The following is a 21,979-nucleotide window of genomic DNA, read 5'->3' as shown; positions in this document are numbered from 1 at the left end:
TCTAGAACTTTTAAGAATTACAAAATTAATTCATGCTTGAGATGAAAACTCAAATAGTAGAAAAATGTCCAAACTAAAAATGTTCCCTTTATGCCCAGTCCCATTCAATAAACAACTATTATAAATTATTAAATTGAAAGTTCTTCTCACATTCAAGAAAGAGGGTGTGGATCAAGATTTATGAAGAGGGAAGAGGTGGAACAGACATTTTAAAAATTTACCCTATTTTATACTCGAGTCTACCTTGTTTTTTCATTTCAAGGGGGAATGTATACCTTTTATAAATGTGGTATTACACAGTATTGATCAAAAGTAATATGAAAATTATCTTTGATTTACAGTATTTTCTAACACCAATTATCCTTTTTTGCAGAGCCAGATTACATTAATGGACATACCTGTGTTTAAAGCCATCCAGCCGGAGGTTTGTACTTTGTCCTTTATATTCCTATGTGAAGGTTATAACTGGGAAGAGAGGGTTTACTCAGTCAGTTTCTCTCTTAAAGTCTCCATAAATGCAAGTTATCAATTTTAAAACTGTTAATGAGAGCATCCAGGAACTTTCCATTCTTGACAATGCTCATTCTTTGAGTTTGTATTTGGGTTCTCCAGAGAATGTTATCTCGACCAGTACATGATTGTCAGGATGGAAGCAGTTGGTGCCCACAGTTCTCCATACCTGCAAATCAGGCCATGCCATGCTAATTCTTTTCCTAGGCTTCTCCTGCCAAAAACGTTCACTGCCAAGAAGGTGATGTGAGCAGAATATTTTTCTAGAGAACTTTTCTTCTGTTTGTTGATCCCATATTCTGGTGGTTGCCTTGTTTCTGTTTTAGAAACCAGTTGTCACAGCAAAACCCACACACATGTACATTAAAGGCATATGTATAGTTTTGGAAACAGCTTATTTAATAAAGGGAAAAAGTTGATTCTCATCTTTAAAAAACCTGAAATGTTTAGCAGTTGACAACAAGGCTTTACAGTTATTTCAGTCAGGATTCTTTTTTTTTGTTAGCAAGTAACAGAAATCCATTTCAAAGTTGCTTAATGGAGAGAAGAAGAATTTATTATAAAGATAAAGGGCATCCTTTACATAATTCAATTAGCCTGTAGAGCCACCCAGAAACAGGCAGTCTCTGCTTCTAGACTCTGTTTTTCTCTTTCCCTCTGTTTCCTGCCTTCTTTCCTGTCCGTGCATGTGGGCCAACTTGGTCTCCCCGAAGAGCCCCCATTTACATGTTCCTCATTGAAGCCACTGTCCTAGACTGAGACTTGCAGCTCAGTCCAGCCCAATTTAGCCACGTGGTAAGTACTGGTTCAGTCACCTAAGGTCAGTAGCGTCGGGTCAGGATGAACAAACATGATTGAGGTGACCCAGCCTTGTGGGTGAGGTTCAAGTTTCAGCGAAGACAGGTGTGGGTGGAGAGATATGTCAGAAGGTGTTTGCTAAAACCACAATTTGATGGACACAGAGAGCAGACAGTGAACACAAACAACGAGCAGGGGGAATAAATAAATAAATAAAATAAATCTTTTTTAAAAACCACTACATTTAAAAAACAACAACAACAAAAACAACAAAAACTCCACAATCTGAATCCCAGAACATTCAATGTAATGCCCTTCTTCTTGTGTTACAGTGACTGTAAAGTCTTTAAGAAAGACTATATTTTAACAAAGCCAGACAAACTACCCAGGCCTTCTGAGATCTGGCATCTAACCTATTACAAATGAGGAAATGACTAGCAGTACTAGCTGCCTTCAGCATTTTGTGTGAAGTGGCAGTAATTTGTATTATTGTGTGTACGTATGTGTTTGTGTGTTAAATTTGGGGAACAGAGCTATACTTGCTCTTTTTTTGTTAGAAAAACTGTAGGTTTCCAAAAAGTCATGCATAAAATATAAAATTTCCATATATTACCCTATTATTAATACCTTGCAGTAGTGGGTATATTTCTTAAAGGTAATGAAATAATATTTTTATAATTGTATTATTAACTATAGTTAATATATGGTTTACCTTAGGGTTCACTGTTTTAAAAATCCCATGGATATTTTAAAGAATTATTTATTCTAGTAACATATACAACCTAAAATTTCCCTTTCTAACCACATTCAGATATATAATTCAGTGCTATTAATTACATTCACAATGTTTTGCTACTATCATCACCATCTTCCATCAACTGAAATAGAAACTGTACAATTTAAGCATTAACTCCCCATACCCCTACCCTGACCCTTGGTAACATATATTCTGGTTTCTGACTCTCTGAGTTTGCTTACTTTAATTATTTCATATCAATGAGATCCTGCAATATTTGTCCTTTTGTATCTGGCTTATTTCTTTCAACATGATGTCTTCAAGGTTCATGCATGTTGTTAAATGAACCAGAACTTCATTCGTTTTTATGGGATGAATAATTTTCCATTGTATTTATATATACCACATTTTGTTTATCCGTTCATCATTTGATAGCCTTGGATTGCTTCCTTCTTTTGGCAATTGTGAATAATGCGTCAGTGTGCAAATATCTGATTAAGTCCCTGTTTTCAATTCATTTGAGTGTATACCTATATATTTGTTGGTATAAAGTTGTTCATAGTAACCTCTTATTGTCCTTTTCATTTCTGAAGGGTGGGAGGTAAGGTCCCCCCACTTCTTTTCTGATTTTGGTTACTTGTGTCCTCTTTCTTTTTTTCCTTTGTCAGTCTAGGTAAAGGTTTGTTGATTTTCTTGATCTTTTCAAAGAACCAACTTCTGGTTTTGTTGATTCTGTATTATATTTTATTCTTTATTTTATTTATCTCTCATCCTTTTTGTTTCCTTCTTTCTACTCTTTTTAGGTTTAGTTTGCTCATCTTTTTCTAGATCCTCCAGTTTTGAGATTAGGTCTCTGATTTGAGGTCCTTCTTTAAAATATATGCATTTAGAGCTATAAATTGCCCTCTCAGCACTGTCATTGCCACCTCCCATAAGTTTTGGTTTGTTATATTTTCATTTTCATTCACCTCAAGATATTTCTTACAAATTCATATTTGTAATTTTCCACTTCTCCCTTTGTTATTAATTTCTAGCTTCATTCCATTGTGGCCAGAGAAGATACTTGGTATGATTTCAGTTTTTTTAATTTATTGGGACTTTTTTTGTACCTACCATGTGGTCTGTCCTGTAGAATGACCCATGTGCACTCAAGAATGTGTATTCTGTTGATATTGGGTGAAGATTTCTATGTATGTCTGTTAGGTCTAATTGGTTTAGAGTGCTGTTCAAATCTTCTATTCTTTATTGTTCTTCTTTTTAGATGTTCTATCCATTATTTAAAGTAATATTGGAGTCTCCTATTATTAATATAGAGCTGTCTATTTATCCCGTCAAATCTGTTAATATTTGCTTCATATGTTTTGGGACTCTGCTGCTAGGTGCATATGTGTTTATAATTGTTATGTCTTCTAGTTGAATTGGCCCCTTTATCAATATATAGTGAACTTCTTTGTCCATTATAGCAGTTTTGGATTTAAAGTCTATTTTGTCTGATATTGGTATAGTTACTACAGCTCTCTTTTGGTTACTACTGGCATGGTATATATTTTTTCCATACTTTCACTTTTGACCCATTTTTTTTTGTTGTTGTTGAATATTTTTTTTTTTTTGTTGTTTGTTTTTGTTTTTGTTTTTTTATTATTATTTATTTATTTATTTTAATTACATTATGAAAAATATGAGGTCCCATTCAACCCCACCGCCCCCGCCCCCCACTCCCCCCACAGCAACACTCTCTCCCATCATCATGACACATCCATTGCACCTGGTAAGTTCATCTCTGAGCATCACTGCACCCCATAGTCAATGGTCCACATCATAGCCCAGACTCTCTCACGTTCCATCCAGTGGGCCCTGGGGGGATCTATAATGTCCCGTAATTGTCCGTGAAGCACTATCCAGGACAACTCCACGTCCCGAAAACGCCTCCACATCTCATCTCTTCCTCCCGTTCCCCACACCCAGCAGCCACCATGGCTACCGTTCCCACACCCATTCCACATTTTCTCTGTGGACATTGGATTGGTTGTTTTTGACCCATTTTTGTCTTTGAATTTAATGTGAGTCTTGTAAAAAGCATATATTTGGGTCATGCTTTTTTTAAAAAAAAATCTAATCTGCCAATATCTATGTTTTGAATGGAGTGTTCAATTCATTTAAATTTAAAGTATTTACTGATAATATAGGACTTTCTTTTGCCATTTTGCTGTTTTGTCTTTGTAAATCATACATTTTTTGATACTTAAATCTTCCATAAAGCCTACTTTCATGTTTATTTTTTTGTATTGTACCATTTGTGTCCCTTTTCATTTCTTTCTGAATATATTTTTCAGATATTTGTGGTTACCAAGGAATTGAAATTTAATATCCTAAATCTATAACAGTCATATTTGATTTGATACCAGCCTAACTGAAATGGCACATACACACACACACACACACACACACATACACACTCCTTCATGGACTCATATGAGGCATATATTGGTACACTTGATGGTTCCCAAAGGTCTGTCTCTGTTTATCCATCCTTCCTTCCTCCCTCCCTCCCTCCCTCCCTCCCTTCCTTCCTTCCTCCCTCCCTCCCTCCCTCCTCCTCCTCCTCCTCCTCCTCCTCCTCCTTCTTCTTCCTTCCTCTCTCTCTCTCTCCCCCCCTCCGGCCCTCCCCCCCTCCCTCCCTCCCCCCTTCCTTCATTTCATTTTTTCCCATATAACCCACTCCCTACCCCCCACCACATCATTTCTGTAAATTGTATTTTTTAAAAGATATATACATCACACACAAAAAATATGAGGTTCCTGTATACCCCCTATCCCCCCACCTCACTCCTCCCACACCAACAATCTCCCCCATCATTGTGGCACACTCATTGCACTCAGTGAACACATTTTGGGGCACTGCTGCACTACATAGATAATAGTTTACCCTGTAGTTAGCACTCTCCCCTAGTACATTCAGTGGGTTATGGCAGGATATATAAAGTCCAGCATCTGACCCTGCAGTATCATTTAGGATAACTCAAAATCCCAAAAATGCCCCCACAATATATCTCTTCTACCCTCTCCCTGCCCTCAGCAACAACTGTGGCCACTTTCTCCAACTCGATGCTAAAATTTCTCCTATTACTCATCACAATAGTTTTATAGTAGAATATCAGTAAGTCCACTCTAGTCCATATTTTATTCCTCCATTCTGTGGACCCTGGGATGGTGATTTCCCTCTCCACCTCTCCACCTCTAGATCAAGAGGAGGCTTAGATTCCACGTGGATGATGGATGCAATTCCTTTGCTTGCAATTGTAGGTGCTATTGATTCCCTGGTGTGGTGGTTGACCATCTTCACCTCCCTGTTAGCTGACCTGGGTAAGACCAACGAACAAGAAAGTAGGAGTCACCACTCTGCTGAGGCTCAGGGCCCAGCTGGCACTTGGGCAGTCCAGAGATTCAAGTCTCCTGAGTATGGACCATCCCTAGCACCAACCACAGGTTCAGTAAAAGTGACAGAAGAGGCATATGTAGAAAAGTCACATCTAAGTCCAGCTCTATCACACTCAGGAGCACAAATTGCAAGGTAGGGCCCTCTGACATGGCACAAACTCCAAATCCATCTGTCATGACCATATACACCGTGGATCTCCGTAGCCTCCAGTAGAACCAGTACCTAGGTTTGTATCTCCTTTGGCTTTTTCTGGGGTCGAGCTGAGGTGTACATAAGCACGATTCCTCTGATGACCTCCTGACTCTTTTTGGAAGACTCTTAGCCATATAAACTCATTTGTCTTTGCCATTTCCTCCTTTTTATTCAAGGTCAAAAAGTTTTTGACACTTGATCCAACATGTAGGTTGAGATATTCTGCTGGTCTGAGTTGACCCTTTTATTTGAGGTCTCTTTCTAGTTATTCTCCAGTTAGTGATTGATAGTAATCCCTTGGCGCCAGGGAGGCTCATCCCCAGGAGTCATGTCCCACATTGGGGGAAAGGTAATGCATTTACATACTGAGTTTGACTTAGAGATTGGCCATATTTGAGCAACATGGAGGCTCTCAGGGGATAACTCTTAGGCACCCTACAGCTCTAGGCCTAGTTCATATTTCAAGCACACAGCTCCTAAGCATAGTCATCAGTATCAAGGGCTCATTATTGGACCATCCTTCCTTGTTGATCTTTACTGTCACACTTGGGGGATTATTGTTGTTCTATTGGGGAATATGACAGAGCTCCCCTGGGTGGGAAATGAGCACTCCCTGAGTTGACATTTGTAACTATAACTTCTATAAAAATACCCAACATATAACATATTTATGTCCCCAATATACATGCCCTGGAGAACTCCCCCCCACCCATGTGTCCCCTATCAATAACACCCCACACCAAAGTTCCCTCCCTGCCATAGTTGAACCTCTCTGTGATCCAAAACTTCTTCAACAATGAATCCTAATATATTGCCAAATTCAATTAATAGGAAATTGAAATATAGTGATGGGTTTAAAGTTTAGAAATTGAAGACATAGTAATTTAGAAATACTAAAATAAAGTAAAAATAAGTTGGTGTATTAATAAAATGAAAAATATTATAAAGCTTTGTTTCTAATGTTTTGCCTTTCATCACTGTAATAGGTGTTGCCCTATTTGTACAGTGGCAAGGTTTTCATTTCCTCCTCAGTGTCTATATCCTTTCTTTTTTTTTTTTTCTTTCTAATTTTTAATTTTGGTTTAGATCACAGTAATTCACATACACCATATAGGGAACTCCCAGATATCCAACATTAAACCCTTTTCCCCTTTCCCCAGCAATGATCTTTTTACGTGTTCATGTTGTATTTGCTTCAGCTGATGTACAGATTTTGAAACATAGCTATCAAACATGATTCTATTTTGGTTTACACTATTGTTTATATTTTAGACTGTACAAATTTCTAAATTTTTAGTTTCCTTATGTTTTACATTATGGTTTACATTTTAGTTTATAGACTTTTATACACTTTAGATGTAAGTTAACATGTTCTGTATCCATCATTTCATGATCTTGTGGAGCACTTCCATGGCCCCCCAGTTGCCCTGCTTCCATCCATGCTATACCTCTCTCCCCTGCCCCTCAGGGCACACCGTGACAAACAGTCTCCACTACTTGAGGGACCAGATTTACAGATACTGAAACAATGCTGAGGGCTTGACATACTAGACTGCCCTAACTAATTGAGAGCCAGCGAGTCTCTGGAGAGACACAATTCCCTCTATTTGGGAACATCAGGTCTCCCCAGGATATGGGTACACCCTCACACTCATTGTATGGGTCTCCGCCCAATGTTATAACACACTATGACAACATGAGCACTCACATGCTCCCTAGAAGCTTGCCTCTGTACCAGATGCCCCCCCACTTAAGCACCTTAAAAACATGACCCTTCCTCATTATATTTTCTAAATAATTTTCTCAACCGTATAGTTTCAACCATATACCTGACATTCTCCCATATTCAGTGGTTCCCCCCAGCCCTTCCCCCAAATTCCTGGGGTCATCTGACCCATCCTCCCAACTCTAGCCCCCCTCAAGCCTGCAAAGCCCCACCCAAAGGTATCCCTATGCCCCCATCTTATCCCTTCCCTGTACAAATACTTACCTCCAGTTTATCATAGACTTCACCCATGTAGACATCAGCCGACAACCTTCCTCTCCCTCCCAAATTCCTTCAAGCCTGTCTTCCAGTCTTTAGCTATCTGAGACAGCTCGGTTTGCTTATTTCATATCAGAGGGGTCATGTAGTATTTGTCCTTCAATTGTTGGCTTGCTTCACTCAACATAAGGTCCTCAAGATTCATCCATGTTATCACATGTGTTTGCACTGTATTCCTTCTTATAGCTGAGTGGAATCCATTTGCATGTATATACCACATTTTATTTATCCATTCATCCACTGATGGGCATTTGGGTTGATTCCACCTTTTGGCAATAGTGTATAATGCTGCTATGAACATTGGTGTGCATATGTCAGTTTGTGTCCTTATTTTCAGATCTTCTGGGTATATACCTAGCAGTGGAATTGCTGGGTCATATGGCAAATCTATAGCTAACTTTTTGAGAAACCACTAAACTGTCCTCTAGAATGACTGGATCCTTCTGCATTCCCACCAGCAATGGATGAGTGTTCCCATTCCTCCACATCTTCTCCAGCACTTGTAGTCTTCTGTTTTTTTGATAGCTGCCAGTCTTATGGGAGTAAGATGGTATCTCATTATAGTTTTGATTTGCATTTCCCTAATAGCTCTTGATTTTGAGCATTTTTTCATGTGCCTTTTAGCCTTTTGTATATCTTCTTTGGAGAAGCATCTGTTTAAATCTTTTCCCCATTTTTAAAATGGATTGTTTGTCTTTTTATTTTCAAGATATAGGAGTTCTTTATATATGCAGGATATAAGTCTTCTATCAGATATATGGTTACCAAATATTTTCTCCCATTGTGTAGGCTCTCTTTTCACTTTCATGATAAAATCCTTTGAGATGCAAAAGGCTTTAATTTTGAGGAAGTCCCATTTATCTATTTGTTCTTTTGCTGCTCGTGCTTTGGGTGTGAAGTTCATGAAGCCATTTCCTGTAGATGCTTCCCTACATTGTTTTCCAAGGTCTCTATGGTCTTGGCTCTTACATGTAGGTCTTTGATCCATCCTGAGTTGATTTTTATTTAAGTTGTGAGATGGTAATCCTCTTTCCTTTTTTTGCATATGGATAGCCAATTCTCTAGACACCATTTGTTAAAGAGGCCATTCTCTCCCAGTTGAGTGGGCTTGGTGGCCTTGTCGAATATCAGATGACTGTATATATGAGGATCTATATCAGAATTCTCAATTTGGTTCCATTGGTCAGTGTGTCTATCCTTGTGCCAATATCATGCCGTTTTCACTACTGTAGCTTTGTAGTATGTTTTGAAGTCCGGTAGTGTGATTCCTCCAGTTTGGCTATTTGGAGCCTCTTTCCTTTCCAAATAAATTTCATAGTTAGTTTTTCTAGTTCATTAAAAAATGTTGTGTTGATTTTTACTGGGATTGCTTTGAATTTGTAGATCAGTTTTGGTAGGATAGACAACTTAATAATAATTAGTCTTCCTATCCATGAGCAAGAAATATTCTTCCATTTATTTAGGTCTTCTTTGATTTCCTTAAACAGTGTTGTGTAGTTTTCTGTGTATAAGTCTTTTACATCTTTGGTTAAATTTATCCCTAGGTATTTGATTTTTCTACTTACTATTGTAAATGGTATTTTTTTCTTGGTTTCCTCCTCAGATCACTCATCATTGGTGTACAGAAATGCTACTGATTTTTGTGCATTGATCTTATACCCTGCGACTTTACTGAACTCATTTGTAAGTTCTAGAAGTTTTGTTGTAGGGCTTTCTATGTAAAGGATCATGTCATCTGCAAATAGTGAAATTTTGACTTCTTCCTTTTCTTTATATCTGGGTCTTGCCCTCAGTGCTTGAGCAAGTACTTCTAAGACAGTGTTAAATAGAAGGGGTGATAGTGGGCATCCTTGTCTTGTTCCTGATCTTAGAGGGAAAGGTTTTAGGATTTGACCATTGTAAATGATGTTAGCTGTGGATTTTTCATATATGCCCTTTATCATGTTCAGAAAGTTACTTTCTGTTCCTATCTTTTGCAGTGTTTTTATCAACAAAGGGTGCTGTATTTTGTCACATGCTTTTTCTGCATCTATAGATATGATCATGTGATTTTTTTCCTTCAGTCTGTCTATGTGGTATATTACATTGATTGATTTTCTTATGTTGAACCATCCTTGCATACCAGGAATGAAACACACTTTGTTGTGGTGTATAATTTGTTTAATGTGTTGTTGAATATGATTAGCAAGTATTTTGTTGAGGATTTTCGCATCTAGGTTCATTGGAGAGATTGGTGTGTAATTTTCCTTTCTAGTGGTGTCTTTGTTTGGCTTTGGCATTAGGGTAATGTTGGCATCATAAAAGGAATTAGGCGATGTTCTTTCTATTTCAATTTTTTGGAAGAGTTTAAGCAAAATCATTGTTATTTCTTTCTGGAATGTTTGGTAGAATTCACCTGTGAAGCCATCTGGCCCAGGGCTCTTCTTAGTTGGGAGGTTTTTAATGACTGATTCTATCTCTTTACTTGTGATTTGTTGAGATCATTGATTTCTTCTTTTGTCAATGTAGACTGCTTATGTGTGTCTAGGAATTTGTCCATTTCCTCTAAATTGTCTTTCTTGTTGGAATACAGTTTTTCAAAGTATCCTCTTATGATAGTCTTTATTTCAGTGGGGTCAGTGGTGATATCACCCTTCTAATTTCTTATTTTGTGTATTTGCATCTTCTCTCTTTTTAAGAACCAGCTCTTTGTTTTGTTTATTTTTTCAAGTGCTTTCCTATTTTCTATTTCATTTCTTTTTTTTTTTTTTAAAAGATTTATTTATTTATTTAATTTCCCCCCCTCCCCTGGTTGTCTGTTCTTGGTGTCTATTTGTTGCGTCTTGTTTCTTTGTCTGCTTTTGTTTCTTTGTCCGCTTCTGTTGTCATCAGACGGCATGGGAAGTGTGGGCGGCGCCATTCCTGGGCAGGCTGCACTTTCTTTTCACGCTGGGCGGCTTTCCTCACGGGCGCACTCCTTGCGCATGGGGGCTCCCCCACGCGGGGGACACCCTTGCGTGGCACGGCACTCCTTGCGCGCATCAGCACTGCGCATGGCCAGCTCCACACGGGTCGAGGAGGCCCGGGGTTTGAACCGCGGACCTCCCATATGGTAGACAGACGCCCTAACCACTGGGCCAAAGTCCGTTTCCCTCTATTTCATTTCTATTTCTGTTCTGATCTTTGTTATTTCTCTTCTTTCTTCAGGGTTGGTTAGTTTTATTTATTTTTTTCCTAATTCCTCCAATTGTTCAGTTCTTCAATTTTAGCTCTTCTTTTTTTATGTATGAATTTGTGGCTATCAATTTTCCTCTCAGTATAGCTTTTGCTGCATCACATAAGTTTTGATATGTTGTGTTATCATTTTCATTATTTTCAAGGTAGTTATTGATTTCTGTTGAGATTTCTTCCTTGATGTACTGTTTTTCTAAGATTGTGTTGTTTAACTTCCATATCTTGGTGCCAAATTTGGGCCTCTGGCCCTTGCAGCTCTCCAGTTTCATTCCACTGTGGTCAGAGAAATTATTTTGTATGACTTTGATCTTTCTGAATTCATTGAGACTTTCTTTGTGGTGTAAGATGTGGCCTAGCATGTGGTCTCTCTCGGAGAATGATCCATGAGCACTTGAGAAAAATGTATATCCTGCTGTATGTGGGTGTAATGTTTTGTATATGTCTATTAGGTCCAGATCCTCTAATATATTATTCGAAGTCTTTGTTTCTTTATTAATTATCTTTTGAGATGTTCTGTCCGATGGTGATAGTGGTGTGTTAAAGTCCTCCACTAAAATTGTAGAAGCATCTATTCCTTCACTTAGTTTCTCCAGTGTTTGCCTCATGTATTTGGAGGTGCCCTTGTTAGGGGCATAAATGTTTATGATTGTTCTTTCTTCTTGAAAGGTTATCCCTTTCACTAATATGTAGTGTCCATCTTTGTCTCTCACAACAGTTTTGCATTTAAAATCTATTTTGTCTGATATTAATGTAGCTATACCTGCCCTTTTTTGGTTACTGTTTGCCTGGAAGATTATTTTCCAGCCATTCATTTTCAATCTCCTTGAATCCCTGGGTCTAAGATGAGTTTCTTATAGGCAACATATCGATGGGTCATATTTCCTTATCCAGTCTTCCAATCTGTGTCTCTTAAAAGGTGAATTTAATACATTGACATTTAGTGTTATTACTTTCAAGGAATTACTTATATTAGCCATATTTTCTTTGGATTTGTGTTTGTCATATGTTGTTTGATTTTTTTCCTCTTTTTGTAGTTTTAGTTGTTCTTATACTCTCCTCTAACTCTTTCTCTCCTGTTTTTTTCTTTCCTCCTGTAGAACTCCTTTTAGTATTTCTTGAAGGCCAGGATTATTTTTGTCATACTCTCTTAGTTTCTGTTTATCTGTGACTATTTTGAACTCTCCGTCATTTTTGAATGCTAACTTTGCTGGACAGAGTATTCTTGGTTGGAAATTCTTTTCTTTCAGTACCTTGACTATGTCATACCACTGCTTCTTGCCTCCATGGTTTCAGATGAGAGATCAGCACTTAATCTTATGGAGCTTCCCTTGATTGTGATGGTTCTCTTTTCTCTTGCTGCTTTTAGTATTTTCTCTTTGTCTTGTGCATTGAATAATTTGACAAGTATATGTCTTGGGGCAGGCCTGTTGGGATTTATGCAGTTTGGGGTATGTTGTGCTTCCTGGACATGTACATGCATCTCCCTCAATTGGTTTGGGAAGTTTTCAGCCATTATTTCCTCCAACACCCCTTTTGTCCTCTTTCCCTTCTTGTTTCCTTCTGGGATGCCTATAATGCATATGTTTGTGCATTTTGCATTGTCATTCAGGTCCTAAGTTCCTGCTGGATTTTTTCTATCTTTTTATTGATTAATTCTACTATCTGTTTGATTTCAGATGTATTGTCTTCCACATCACTAATTCTTTCCTCTGCCTCTTCTATCTGCTGTTATTTGCTAGAGTGTGTTTTTGATTTCTTGGATTGTGCTCTTGATCCCCGTCATATCTGTGATCTTTTTGTGCATGATCACAATTTCTTCTGTATGCTCTCCAAGTGTTTTCTTAATATGGTTAATCTCTTCCTTCACGTCATTGAATTGGTCCATGATACATGTCTTGAGAGCTTTAATTACTTGTTCAATGTTCCACTTCTCTTCCTGGTTTTTAGTTTGTTCACTGGATTGGGCCATGTTTTCCTGATTATTGGTATGGTCTGTAGTTTTTTTGTTGCTGTCTGGTCATCATTTTATCTTGTTGGATTTATTCTGTTGATTGTCTTCTTTGTCTAGTCTTGGGTTTAATTAGTTGTTGTTTTTGTGTGCATGTTAAGTCTTCTCTTTGTCACTTTGTTCTTCTATTCTATTTCCTTGTTGTTTCCTTGAAGGAATATATTAGGTCCAGAGAAAGCAAAAGGGGCAAGAAAAGAAAACTATAGTAGTAGTATTGGTAGTGAATGTTAGCAGAAGAACCATGTGAAATCTAGGAGAATGGATATTGAACTCATGTAAGCTGTGTATAGTTATAACCATAAAAAAGTGGAGTACCTATAATGAGATAGTAAACTGAATATGGGGAGGAATATAATATGAATAAAAGGTCAGTGTGGTCAGGAGAGAGGGAAAAAGAAAAGAAAGGACAATAATATAAAGAGTGAATAAATGATAGGAAACAGATTAGAGATATTAGAGATAAAAAGTCAGAAATATTGGGGACTAAACGGAGGTAGAATGTAAGAGAAACAATAAATGATGGAGGAGAGAATGATATAAAGGAAAGGGGATAGCTTTGGTAGCCAAAATCAGTACACACAGAAGAGAGAAAATTGAGGATGAGGAAGCACAGCAAATAAGAAATGTTGCCTGCAGCACTAATATAAAAAAAGAAAAAAGAAAGGAAAAAGAAAGAGAGAAGAAAAAAAAAAAAGCAGAGCAAGAACAAGAGAAGGGAAAAAAAAAGAAAAAGAAAAAGTCAGTGAGGGGGATAAAGAGGAAGGAAATACAAGAAACCAAACCAGCAAACAAGACCAGACAAGGCCTCAGGCAAAGAATCCTCTTTGCAATTGAATAAACTGCTTATTAGTCTGACCTTCCCCCTTTCTCCCTTCCTCACTTCCCTCTCTCCCAAGACAGCAGGAAGGCTGTGTGAGGGCTCCTGTAGCAAATTCAAATGGGTCCCTTGTGAACCAACTCACCTGAGAAAATAATGTCTCTTAATTTCTTGAGAGAGCACACACCCCTTGCCAGGAATCCTAAATATGCTATTGGAAGCCTTTAAAGCACATCCTACTGTCCCTCTCCCTTAGATGTGCTACAAGGGGGCTAGTTAATTTTCTGACTCCACCTTCTCCCAGAACAAGTTTCCTATCCCAGAGTGTTTAGGTAAATCGGGCTCTCTCACCAGATTCGCCTCTCCTCTCTTTCTAGGCTCTCCCCAAGACAGCGGATATGCTCCTCTAAACTCATTAAAAGGAGGGGGGAGGGGACCAGAAAATTGAACGTACACTCCTTGGGCCCCTCTGCACCTCCCACTTAAACTCTCCCACTCCTGGAGTTAGTCTGAGACCAGAGGGGTAGGGCAATGCTGGATTTCTGGGAGTGCTGGGCTCAGGAAACAGAGGCCTGGGAGAATGTGGACTCGGGGTATGTAGGTCTGTGAAACGTGGGCCGTAGGGGTTCAGGGGACAAAGTTTGGGGTTCATGCCTTTGGGGAACATGGGGCTTGGAGACTCCACACCATGACCAGTAGATCTCAGTGAATGCTGAGGCTCTTAGCCCTAGGGGGAAGGGATTTACCTTCCCACGGCTTCCAGGTTCAGTGTTAGAAACCCGCAGTTCTACCTGGAGCAAGCACCAATTCTGCTGTAGTCTCGCTAGATTGATGTCAGACACCTCCCTCCCTGCAGGTTCTTGAAACAGCCTGCTCTGGCAGGACTCCATCACCACACAGCTGGTCCGCTGTGAAGCAGAGTGCAGCCGCTGGTTCCCAAAGCTCTCTGGCCCCCACGGCCTGCCCTGTCCGCAGTGTCTCCAGGGCGGCTTTGTCTGGAATGGCTGCCTGTTTATTCTTTTTTATTGCTGTTTTCTTCTGCCTGTCAGCCTAAATCATTTCAGTTGTTTTGTCTTCAAGATCACTTTTTCTTTCTTCTTGCCTTCTAATCTGCTGTTGAAACTGTCTAGGGAATTTTTTATTTAAATTATTGTGTTCTTCAATACCAGTATTTCTATTTCTTTTCTGCCGTGAATCTTAAAAAGATTTCCATATTGTATATTCATCATTTTTTCTCATGCCCTTTAGTTCTTTCTCTATATTTTCCTTTATTTCTTTGAGCATATCATGGATCGTATTTTAAAAGCCTCTGTCTAGTTAGTCCAAAGTCTAGTCCTCTTCATTGATTGTTTCTGGATTTTTTCTTGTTCTTTGAAGGGCCCCTCATTTCCTAGTTCTTCTTTGTTTGTCTTGTAATCTTTTGTTGCACACTGTATATTTTAATGTTTTAAAGTGTTCACTCTGGGATTTAGTCCCTGAGCTGTCTGTTCCTTAAGTTTGTATCTAGCTAGTGGTATGACAGAGATTTTCTTGAATGCCAAGAGCTAATCAAAACAATAAGAAAACTATAGCAAAAATAATCTTTCACAGTCTTTGCAAACTGGCTTTACTTTGTCTAAAGGTTTCCTTCAGAGCTAAGCTCTCCAATCAAGAAGATCAACTAGAGGCAAATGCAAAGTTCAGGGTCTTCTCAGTCTTATATGAATCTGTTTGGTGCTCTGGAGCCTGCTTCTTTTCCTGGGTTTGTGCTTGCTCCTGGCCTTTGGAATTCCCCTGTTTACAGTTTACAAGAGCTGTAGTGACTGTCCTCTCTGCTCCCTTTGAAATATACTTTCACCCCCTCAGGAGTGTTCTCTTGTGTGACTTAAGGCAGGTAGTCCTTTGTCCCAGGTCTCTTTGATTTGTTTCTTATACTCTCCCTGCTGCTTGTAAGCCACTTCTCTGTCCTCAGGACAATCTGGGAGGGGGAGCCTGAGACAAGTTCCCCAGTTTAGTTCCTTAGACTTCCACCTGATAGATTGGGACTGACATACATTCAATCCAGTACAGGGGCCACTCTGCTCCCTCTAAATGAGATCCAGGGACTCACAATGGGAGTGCAGGCTGGCTCCACCCTGCATTATAGGGGATATGGTGGAAAGGCCAGCAAGAGTGCCAGGAGCTTCTTTGTATGGCTTTTGAAGCTGTCTTTTCTTGGTTAAGCACTTGCAGACCTTTAACAATTTTCCATAGTTTGAGGAAGGTAACTGTTTTTTTTTTTTTTTTTTTTAAAGATTTATTTTTATTTATTTAATTCCCCTCCCCCGGTTTTCTGTTCTCTGTGTCCATTTGCTGCGTCTTGTTTCTTTGTCCGCTTCTGTTGTCGTCAGCGGCACGGGAAGTGTGGGCGGCGCCATTCCTCAGCAGGCTGCTCCCTCCTTCGCGCTGGGCGGCTCTCCTTATGGGTGCACTCCTTGCGCGTGGGGCTCCCCTACGCGGGGGACACCCCTGTGTGGCAGGGCACTCCTTGCGCGCATCAGCACTGCGCATGGGCCAGCTCCACACGGGTCAAGGAGGCCCGGGGCTTGAACCGGGGACCTCCCATGTGGTAGACAGACGCCCCAACCACTGGGCCAAAGTCCGTTTCCCAAGTAACTGTTTTTAAGATTCCTCTGCTGTCTTTACCTGAGGTGGCTTGGACCAATGTCTGCCTTGAGAACCTGCCTCCAGTGATCTGAAATAGCTAGTCAAAGCAATGATCAGACCATAAACACCTGGAGGTTTTAGAACTCGCTGTTTATGTTCTACCCTGATACCAGCAATCTGTGTGAGGAGCCTGAGCTGCTGTCCCTACTGCTGCCCCCTATGAGGCTGGGAGATGGGGGGTTATAGTCACTGCAGGGAGAGTAGAAGTCACCAGTATTTATTGCAGTTTACCAGCCTCTTCCTCCCTCTTCTCCCTGGATGCTGCACAGTGTTCTGCTAAACTCTAGAGTTTCAAAATAGTTTATTCCTATAGTTCCTGCCATTTCAATAGTTGTTTCAGTGGAAGAACTGATTTTTGAAATTTCCTACTCTGCCATCTTTCACTGTGGTCAGTCTTTTGAATTGACTGGCTTTTTATGTTTTGTTCTAATGTGGAATTATCCATTCTTTTTTAAAAAAAATTTATTTTGGTTACACAGTGCAATTTTAAGTTTCCCATTTTAACTATTTTTCAAGTATACAGTTCGGTAATACAATAACATTCACAATGTTGTGCCACCATCACTGTCATCCATTACCAATTCTTTTCCATCAACCAAAATAGGAACTCTGTACCAGTTCAGTGTTAACTTCCCATTCCCCGTCCCCACTCCTGCCCTGGTAACCTGTAAAACTATTCATTCTTTCTAATTAAAAAATAAAAACAAATAAATTCACTAGTAAGTCCATTGTATTTTGGGGGCTTTGGGGGAAATAGTTCTGTGATAATTGCCTTTGTTCTCGACTGATGCTGAGATAATTCTCTCTGATCAGGTTTTCTCTTTGAGTCTGATCTGGGCAGTTTAGGTCAATCGAACTATATTCTTTGTACTCAGCATCAGGTGGCAGACCAGCCAGTCGTGAATCCTGAATGTAGAGTTTCTAAATGGGGTTGTTTTGTGAACTGGTAACTCCTTGACTCACTCTCTGTGCTTAAAGAGGCTGGGATCACTGCCTAGGATAATTGTAGGAGGGAGGGAGGTCTTTCTAATCAGGGACACTATTAGGACCAGACCAAGATTTTCCCCTGAGCACTCCATTTGGAAGGTACCTCATCCAAGTCATATCTTAATTTTCCATCTTTTGTTTTAAGTTGTGATACGATATTAAAATGGAGATTTTTTTATTTTAAGGATTTTAGTGTGGAACAGCAGTTTTCCACAATGGTTGCATATTAGGTTTGCCCTGGCAGCTTTTAAAACATAATATGCTTAAACCAACCCTAAACCATTAAATATCAATCTCTGGTTTGGGAGCTGGAACCCAGTCAACTTTATTTTGTAAAAGCTTATCAGTTGATTTTTAAAAATCATTATTTATTTTAAATTTTATTGAAATGTGTCATTCATACATGAACATACATAAATAATAAGTATATAATAATCACTGTGAACTTAGAAAACAAACATGCATATCATCATATAGATTGCCAGTTGATTTTGATGCATGCTGAGAATGAAGAATTGCTTTGAGGTATCTGGAGGAACCCCAGATCTGGGATCTATATGGTGTTAGCTATAAGATGGAAGTATTTGCTTCTCATTGTCATTGTTAAAATTGTGGTTAACAGGAGGGCCTGGGGAAAAGATTCACCAGATCTTTTGCTGTTATTGTCGTTAGCAGAGTGAAAACTGGAATTTTTCCTCGTGGGGATGCCTGCCATTTATGGCTGGACTACCCCAGAGTTGGAAGGACACAAATAAAACAGTTGCAAGTTTCATGCTGGCAAGGCTTTACAGGAAGCAGAGGTCAGCATCTGAGAGCAAAATGGAAATTGTGAGTGACCTGGACTCCTAGGAAATCAGGAAACCTGTGGACCGGTACTTTTCAACACTGGCTGTGCATCAGAATCAGTTGATGAGCTCTGTGACAATACAGATGCCTATACCCTGTCCTTGAAAATTCTGATTCCATAAGTTTAGAGATGGGCTGGGGATCTGCTTTTAAACAACTTTCCAGTGGTACCTAGGCCAAGATGAAAACCAGAGATACAGATGATTATATATTGATAGTTTGCTTCATGAAATCCTTGTTTCATAATGATTTGTTCTTGCCTAGATACTAACTCAGATTATTCTCAATCCAACCCCACATAGAGAATGAGAATGGTATTGGCCATGGGCCATGAAACCAGGACTTGAATCAGGCCTGTCTGAGCCTAGAACCCAAGCACAGCCTCTACTCCATGTGGATATGGCTTGACTAGTGCAGATGGCTTGACTAGTGCAGAACATGGTGAGTTCTCACCTCCTTTGACATGGATACTGTCATTCTTCTAGGTTTCCAGGCTCTCCAAGGACATTGTATAGTTTTCCATTGTCTGAGAAATACAGCTTATGAGCTCTCCATAGGCCTTTAAGATCCTCCACAGTGGTACTGATGCTGCTGGGTTTGGATGTGACATCTTGGATTTCTGACTCTGGGTGCCATCAACTCTATCTCCTAGTTAGTCATCTCTCTAGTCCTGCCTCAAGTATCTACTTCCTGCATTGTTTGGGTATTGCCAGCGTGAAATTTGCCAATTCTGCTTATTAATAAGGGGCTAGGGCTATTTATCTTGAAGAAAAGAAGGCTCCCAATGGACATGAGTCCCACCTTTGTAGATCTGGAAGTCTTTGAGCTGGGCTGTGAAAAGTTACAGTGAGACCTGGAAGCTTTTGGATGGTATTAGTGATAGTCTTGGAAGAAGAACATTTCAGGCAGAGGGATTAGCATGCAAAGAGGGTGTGGTCAAGGAGACTTGCTTTGATGGGTGCTGGGGGAGATTTGAACATGATGGCTTCTAAAATCTCACAGCCATGGGGGTTCTTTGAGTCTGTGGTGTTGCCAGGTGGGCAGCTTACAATGACAGAGGAGTGGGCAGTCTTTGCCCACTCATGCTCTTTCCTCTGTGTCCTTGGTTGGTTCTAGCCCCCCAGAGCTCAGCCCTGAGCACCCAATGGCTCACTGCTTAAGTATGGGTTTGGAAATGGGTAGGTACTGATGAAGACTCTGTTACTGGGTTCTCAGTTGAGGTGTCCCATTAGTAATGATATAGGTTCTTGGGTGAACAGGCCTGGGTTGTTCCCATTTTCCTAAGCACTTAACTGTGTGTAGGTTCTAGGCTGGGCACCTTAGATGCAGTATATCATTTAATCCTCACAACAACCTTATGATGCAGCTATTCTTATTATCTTTGTTTTATAGATGAGGAAACTGAAGCTCAGATATGTTAAGTATTGTAACTTATTCCATGGTTACTGTATTAGTCCTTTACAGTTGTGTAACAAATTATCTCTAAATGTAGTAGCTTAAAACAACAAGCATTTAATATCTCCCACAGTTTCTGTAGTTGGAAAATACAGGAGCTGCTTAGCTAAGTGGGTCTGGCTTAGGGTCTCTCACGAGACTGTAGTCAAAGTGTTGGCAGGGCTATAGCTATTTGAAGGCTTGAGTGGGGCTGGAAGATTGGTTCCAAGGTGGCTCATTCACAATCCTAGCAAATTAATTCTGGCTTTTGGCAGGAGACCTCAGTTCCTTGGCACATAGACCTTTTCATAGGGCTGCTTGAGTGTCCTCATGACATAGCAGGTTACTTTCTTTAGAGAAAGTGTTCCAAGAGAACAAGACATAGCCAGCATGACTTTTATGATATAGCCTCAGAAATCACACTTGGTCATTTTTGTAGAATCCTTTTGATTACATAGGTCAGCCCTATTCAGTGAGGGAGGGACTACAGAAGAGCTGAATATCGAAATAAGAATCACTGGAGGACTTATTCAAGGATGCCTACACACAGTCACTCAGGTCAGACATTCAAATTCAGATCATCTGATTCCAGAACTTCAGCAATTCTGGCTCTGCCAGTGACCAGCTATGTGATATTAGGTAAATTGCTTCATCACTCTGGGTTTCAATTTCCTTATTCATATAATGGGAATAGTAAGAATACCTCCCTCATAGGGCTATTTGGAGAATTAAATGAGAGAATGTGTGTAAAGCACTTAGTGCAGAGGCTAAAATCTAGTAAAACTTAATAACAGCAATCACAATTGCTATTTTTTGAATGTGTGGCTTGTATCAGGCATCTAAACGTTTTACGTGTGTGTTATCTCATTTTTATCTTCAGTTCATCCTAGTAAGTGCAATTATTACTCTGTTTACACAAAGAGAAAACTTAGGTAGAGGGAGATAATATAACCACCTGGGTAACTTGCCACAAGTAAGTGATAGGAATAAGGTATGAATCCAGGCAACAGGAATTCAGAGTTTATAGCTATTTTTACTGTTGTTATCTTGCCCATGAGTGTCACCTACTAGTACCTCTTTGTGTCCATCTCTGGCTTACTCTAGGATAAATGCCTTCCCTTCTTATCCCCTCTCCCTGCCTTTCTCCTATCCTTCTGCCTCCCAGTTCACTTTCTTCTCCCTTCTCTTCTTTGTAATGTTTATTATTATTAGAACTTTTAAAGATAACACATAAAAAGCAGTAAAGTGAACCGCCATACACCTATAACTCAGATTGAACAATTACCAAGTTTTTGCCATACTACTTCATCTGCCTCTTTTTTTTCTTTTTTTCCTGAACTTTAAAGTATCAAACACCTAATATTGTTTTATTTTCCTTTTTTCAGACTACAGACGCAGCTTTTAAGAAATGGCTATTCCCTAGCATAACCACCATGGTATGATCACACCTAACAAAATTAGCAATAATTCCTTGGTATCAGATAATCAATTGAATTTCAGATTTCCCTAGTTGTCTCAGAAAGCAAACAAAAAACAACAAAAGCAGCAATTACAGTGCCCACACATTGCATTTGGTTGTTATATCTCTTAACTTCTCTTTTTTCTTTATAACATTTAAATTTGAAATAATTTCAAATTTACAGGGGAGTTGAAAAAATAATACAAACATTAAACAGAGAACACCAACATCCCCCCACCCAGATCTACCAATTTTAACATTTTTGCCACCTTTGCCATATGATTAATTTTCTCTCCCTCCCTTCTTTATCTCTTTCCCTATCTCTATCTCATCTATTTTCTGAACGTTTATGTGTACATCGTCTTCCTTGAACACATGCTACTTCCATGTACAATTTCTATGAACAAGGATATCCACTTATGTAATCACCTTATGTGCAGTTATCAGGTTCAAGAAGTTTAACATTAATAAAAATTTATATTCTATATTCAATTTTTTTCTTATTTCCCCCTAATGTCCTTTTGAGACTTCATTCTTAGATCCCACCCAGTAACATGCAATTTATTTAATTACCATCATCTCTTTAGATTCTCTTTCTTTCTTTTAAATTGTGGAAGCATATATATAACATAAATCCTCCCATCCCAACCCCTCCCAGGCAGTCCATACAGTGGGTATAATCACATTCACAATGCACAATATTGCAGTATCCACACCACTATCCATTTTTAGAACTTTCCCTTCACCCTAAACCTATACCCATTTTGCATGAACTTCCCCACTGCCCTGGTCCTCCCCTCTGGTAATCTGT

At 39.3% G+C, this 21,979-nt stretch overlaps 1 protein-coding gene across 14 annotated transcripts in view; it reads left to right on the top strand.

The window, feature by feature from the left end:
* The window catches only part of RALGPS1 (Ral GEF with PH domain and SH3 binding motif 1), a 469,715-nt gene that overhangs the window by 122,481 nt on the left and 325,255 nt on the right, over positions 1–21,979 (top strand). For all 14 annotated transcript variants that reach the window (XM_058302893.2, XM_058302897.2, XM_058302905.2 and 11 more), the window contains one exon: positions 374–424. In XM_058302893.2, coding sequence (XP_058158876.1) covers positions 374–424 — 51 coding nt within the window. The remainder of the gene's footprint in view (positions 1–373; positions 425–21,979) is intronic.

The sequence above is a fragment of the Dasypus novemcinctus genome, chromosome 8 (genome assembly GCF_030445035.2).
Source record: "Dasypus novemcinctus isolate mDasNov1 chromosome 8, mDasNov1.1.hap2, whole genome shotgun sequence".
In the NCBI taxonomy this organism is placed as follows: Eukaryota; Metazoa; Chordata; class Mammalia; order Cingulata; family Dasypodidae; genus Dasypus; species Dasypus novemcinctus.
Note: the sequence above shows the minus strand (reverse complement) of the source record. Positions and strands in the feature narration are given on the sequence as shown.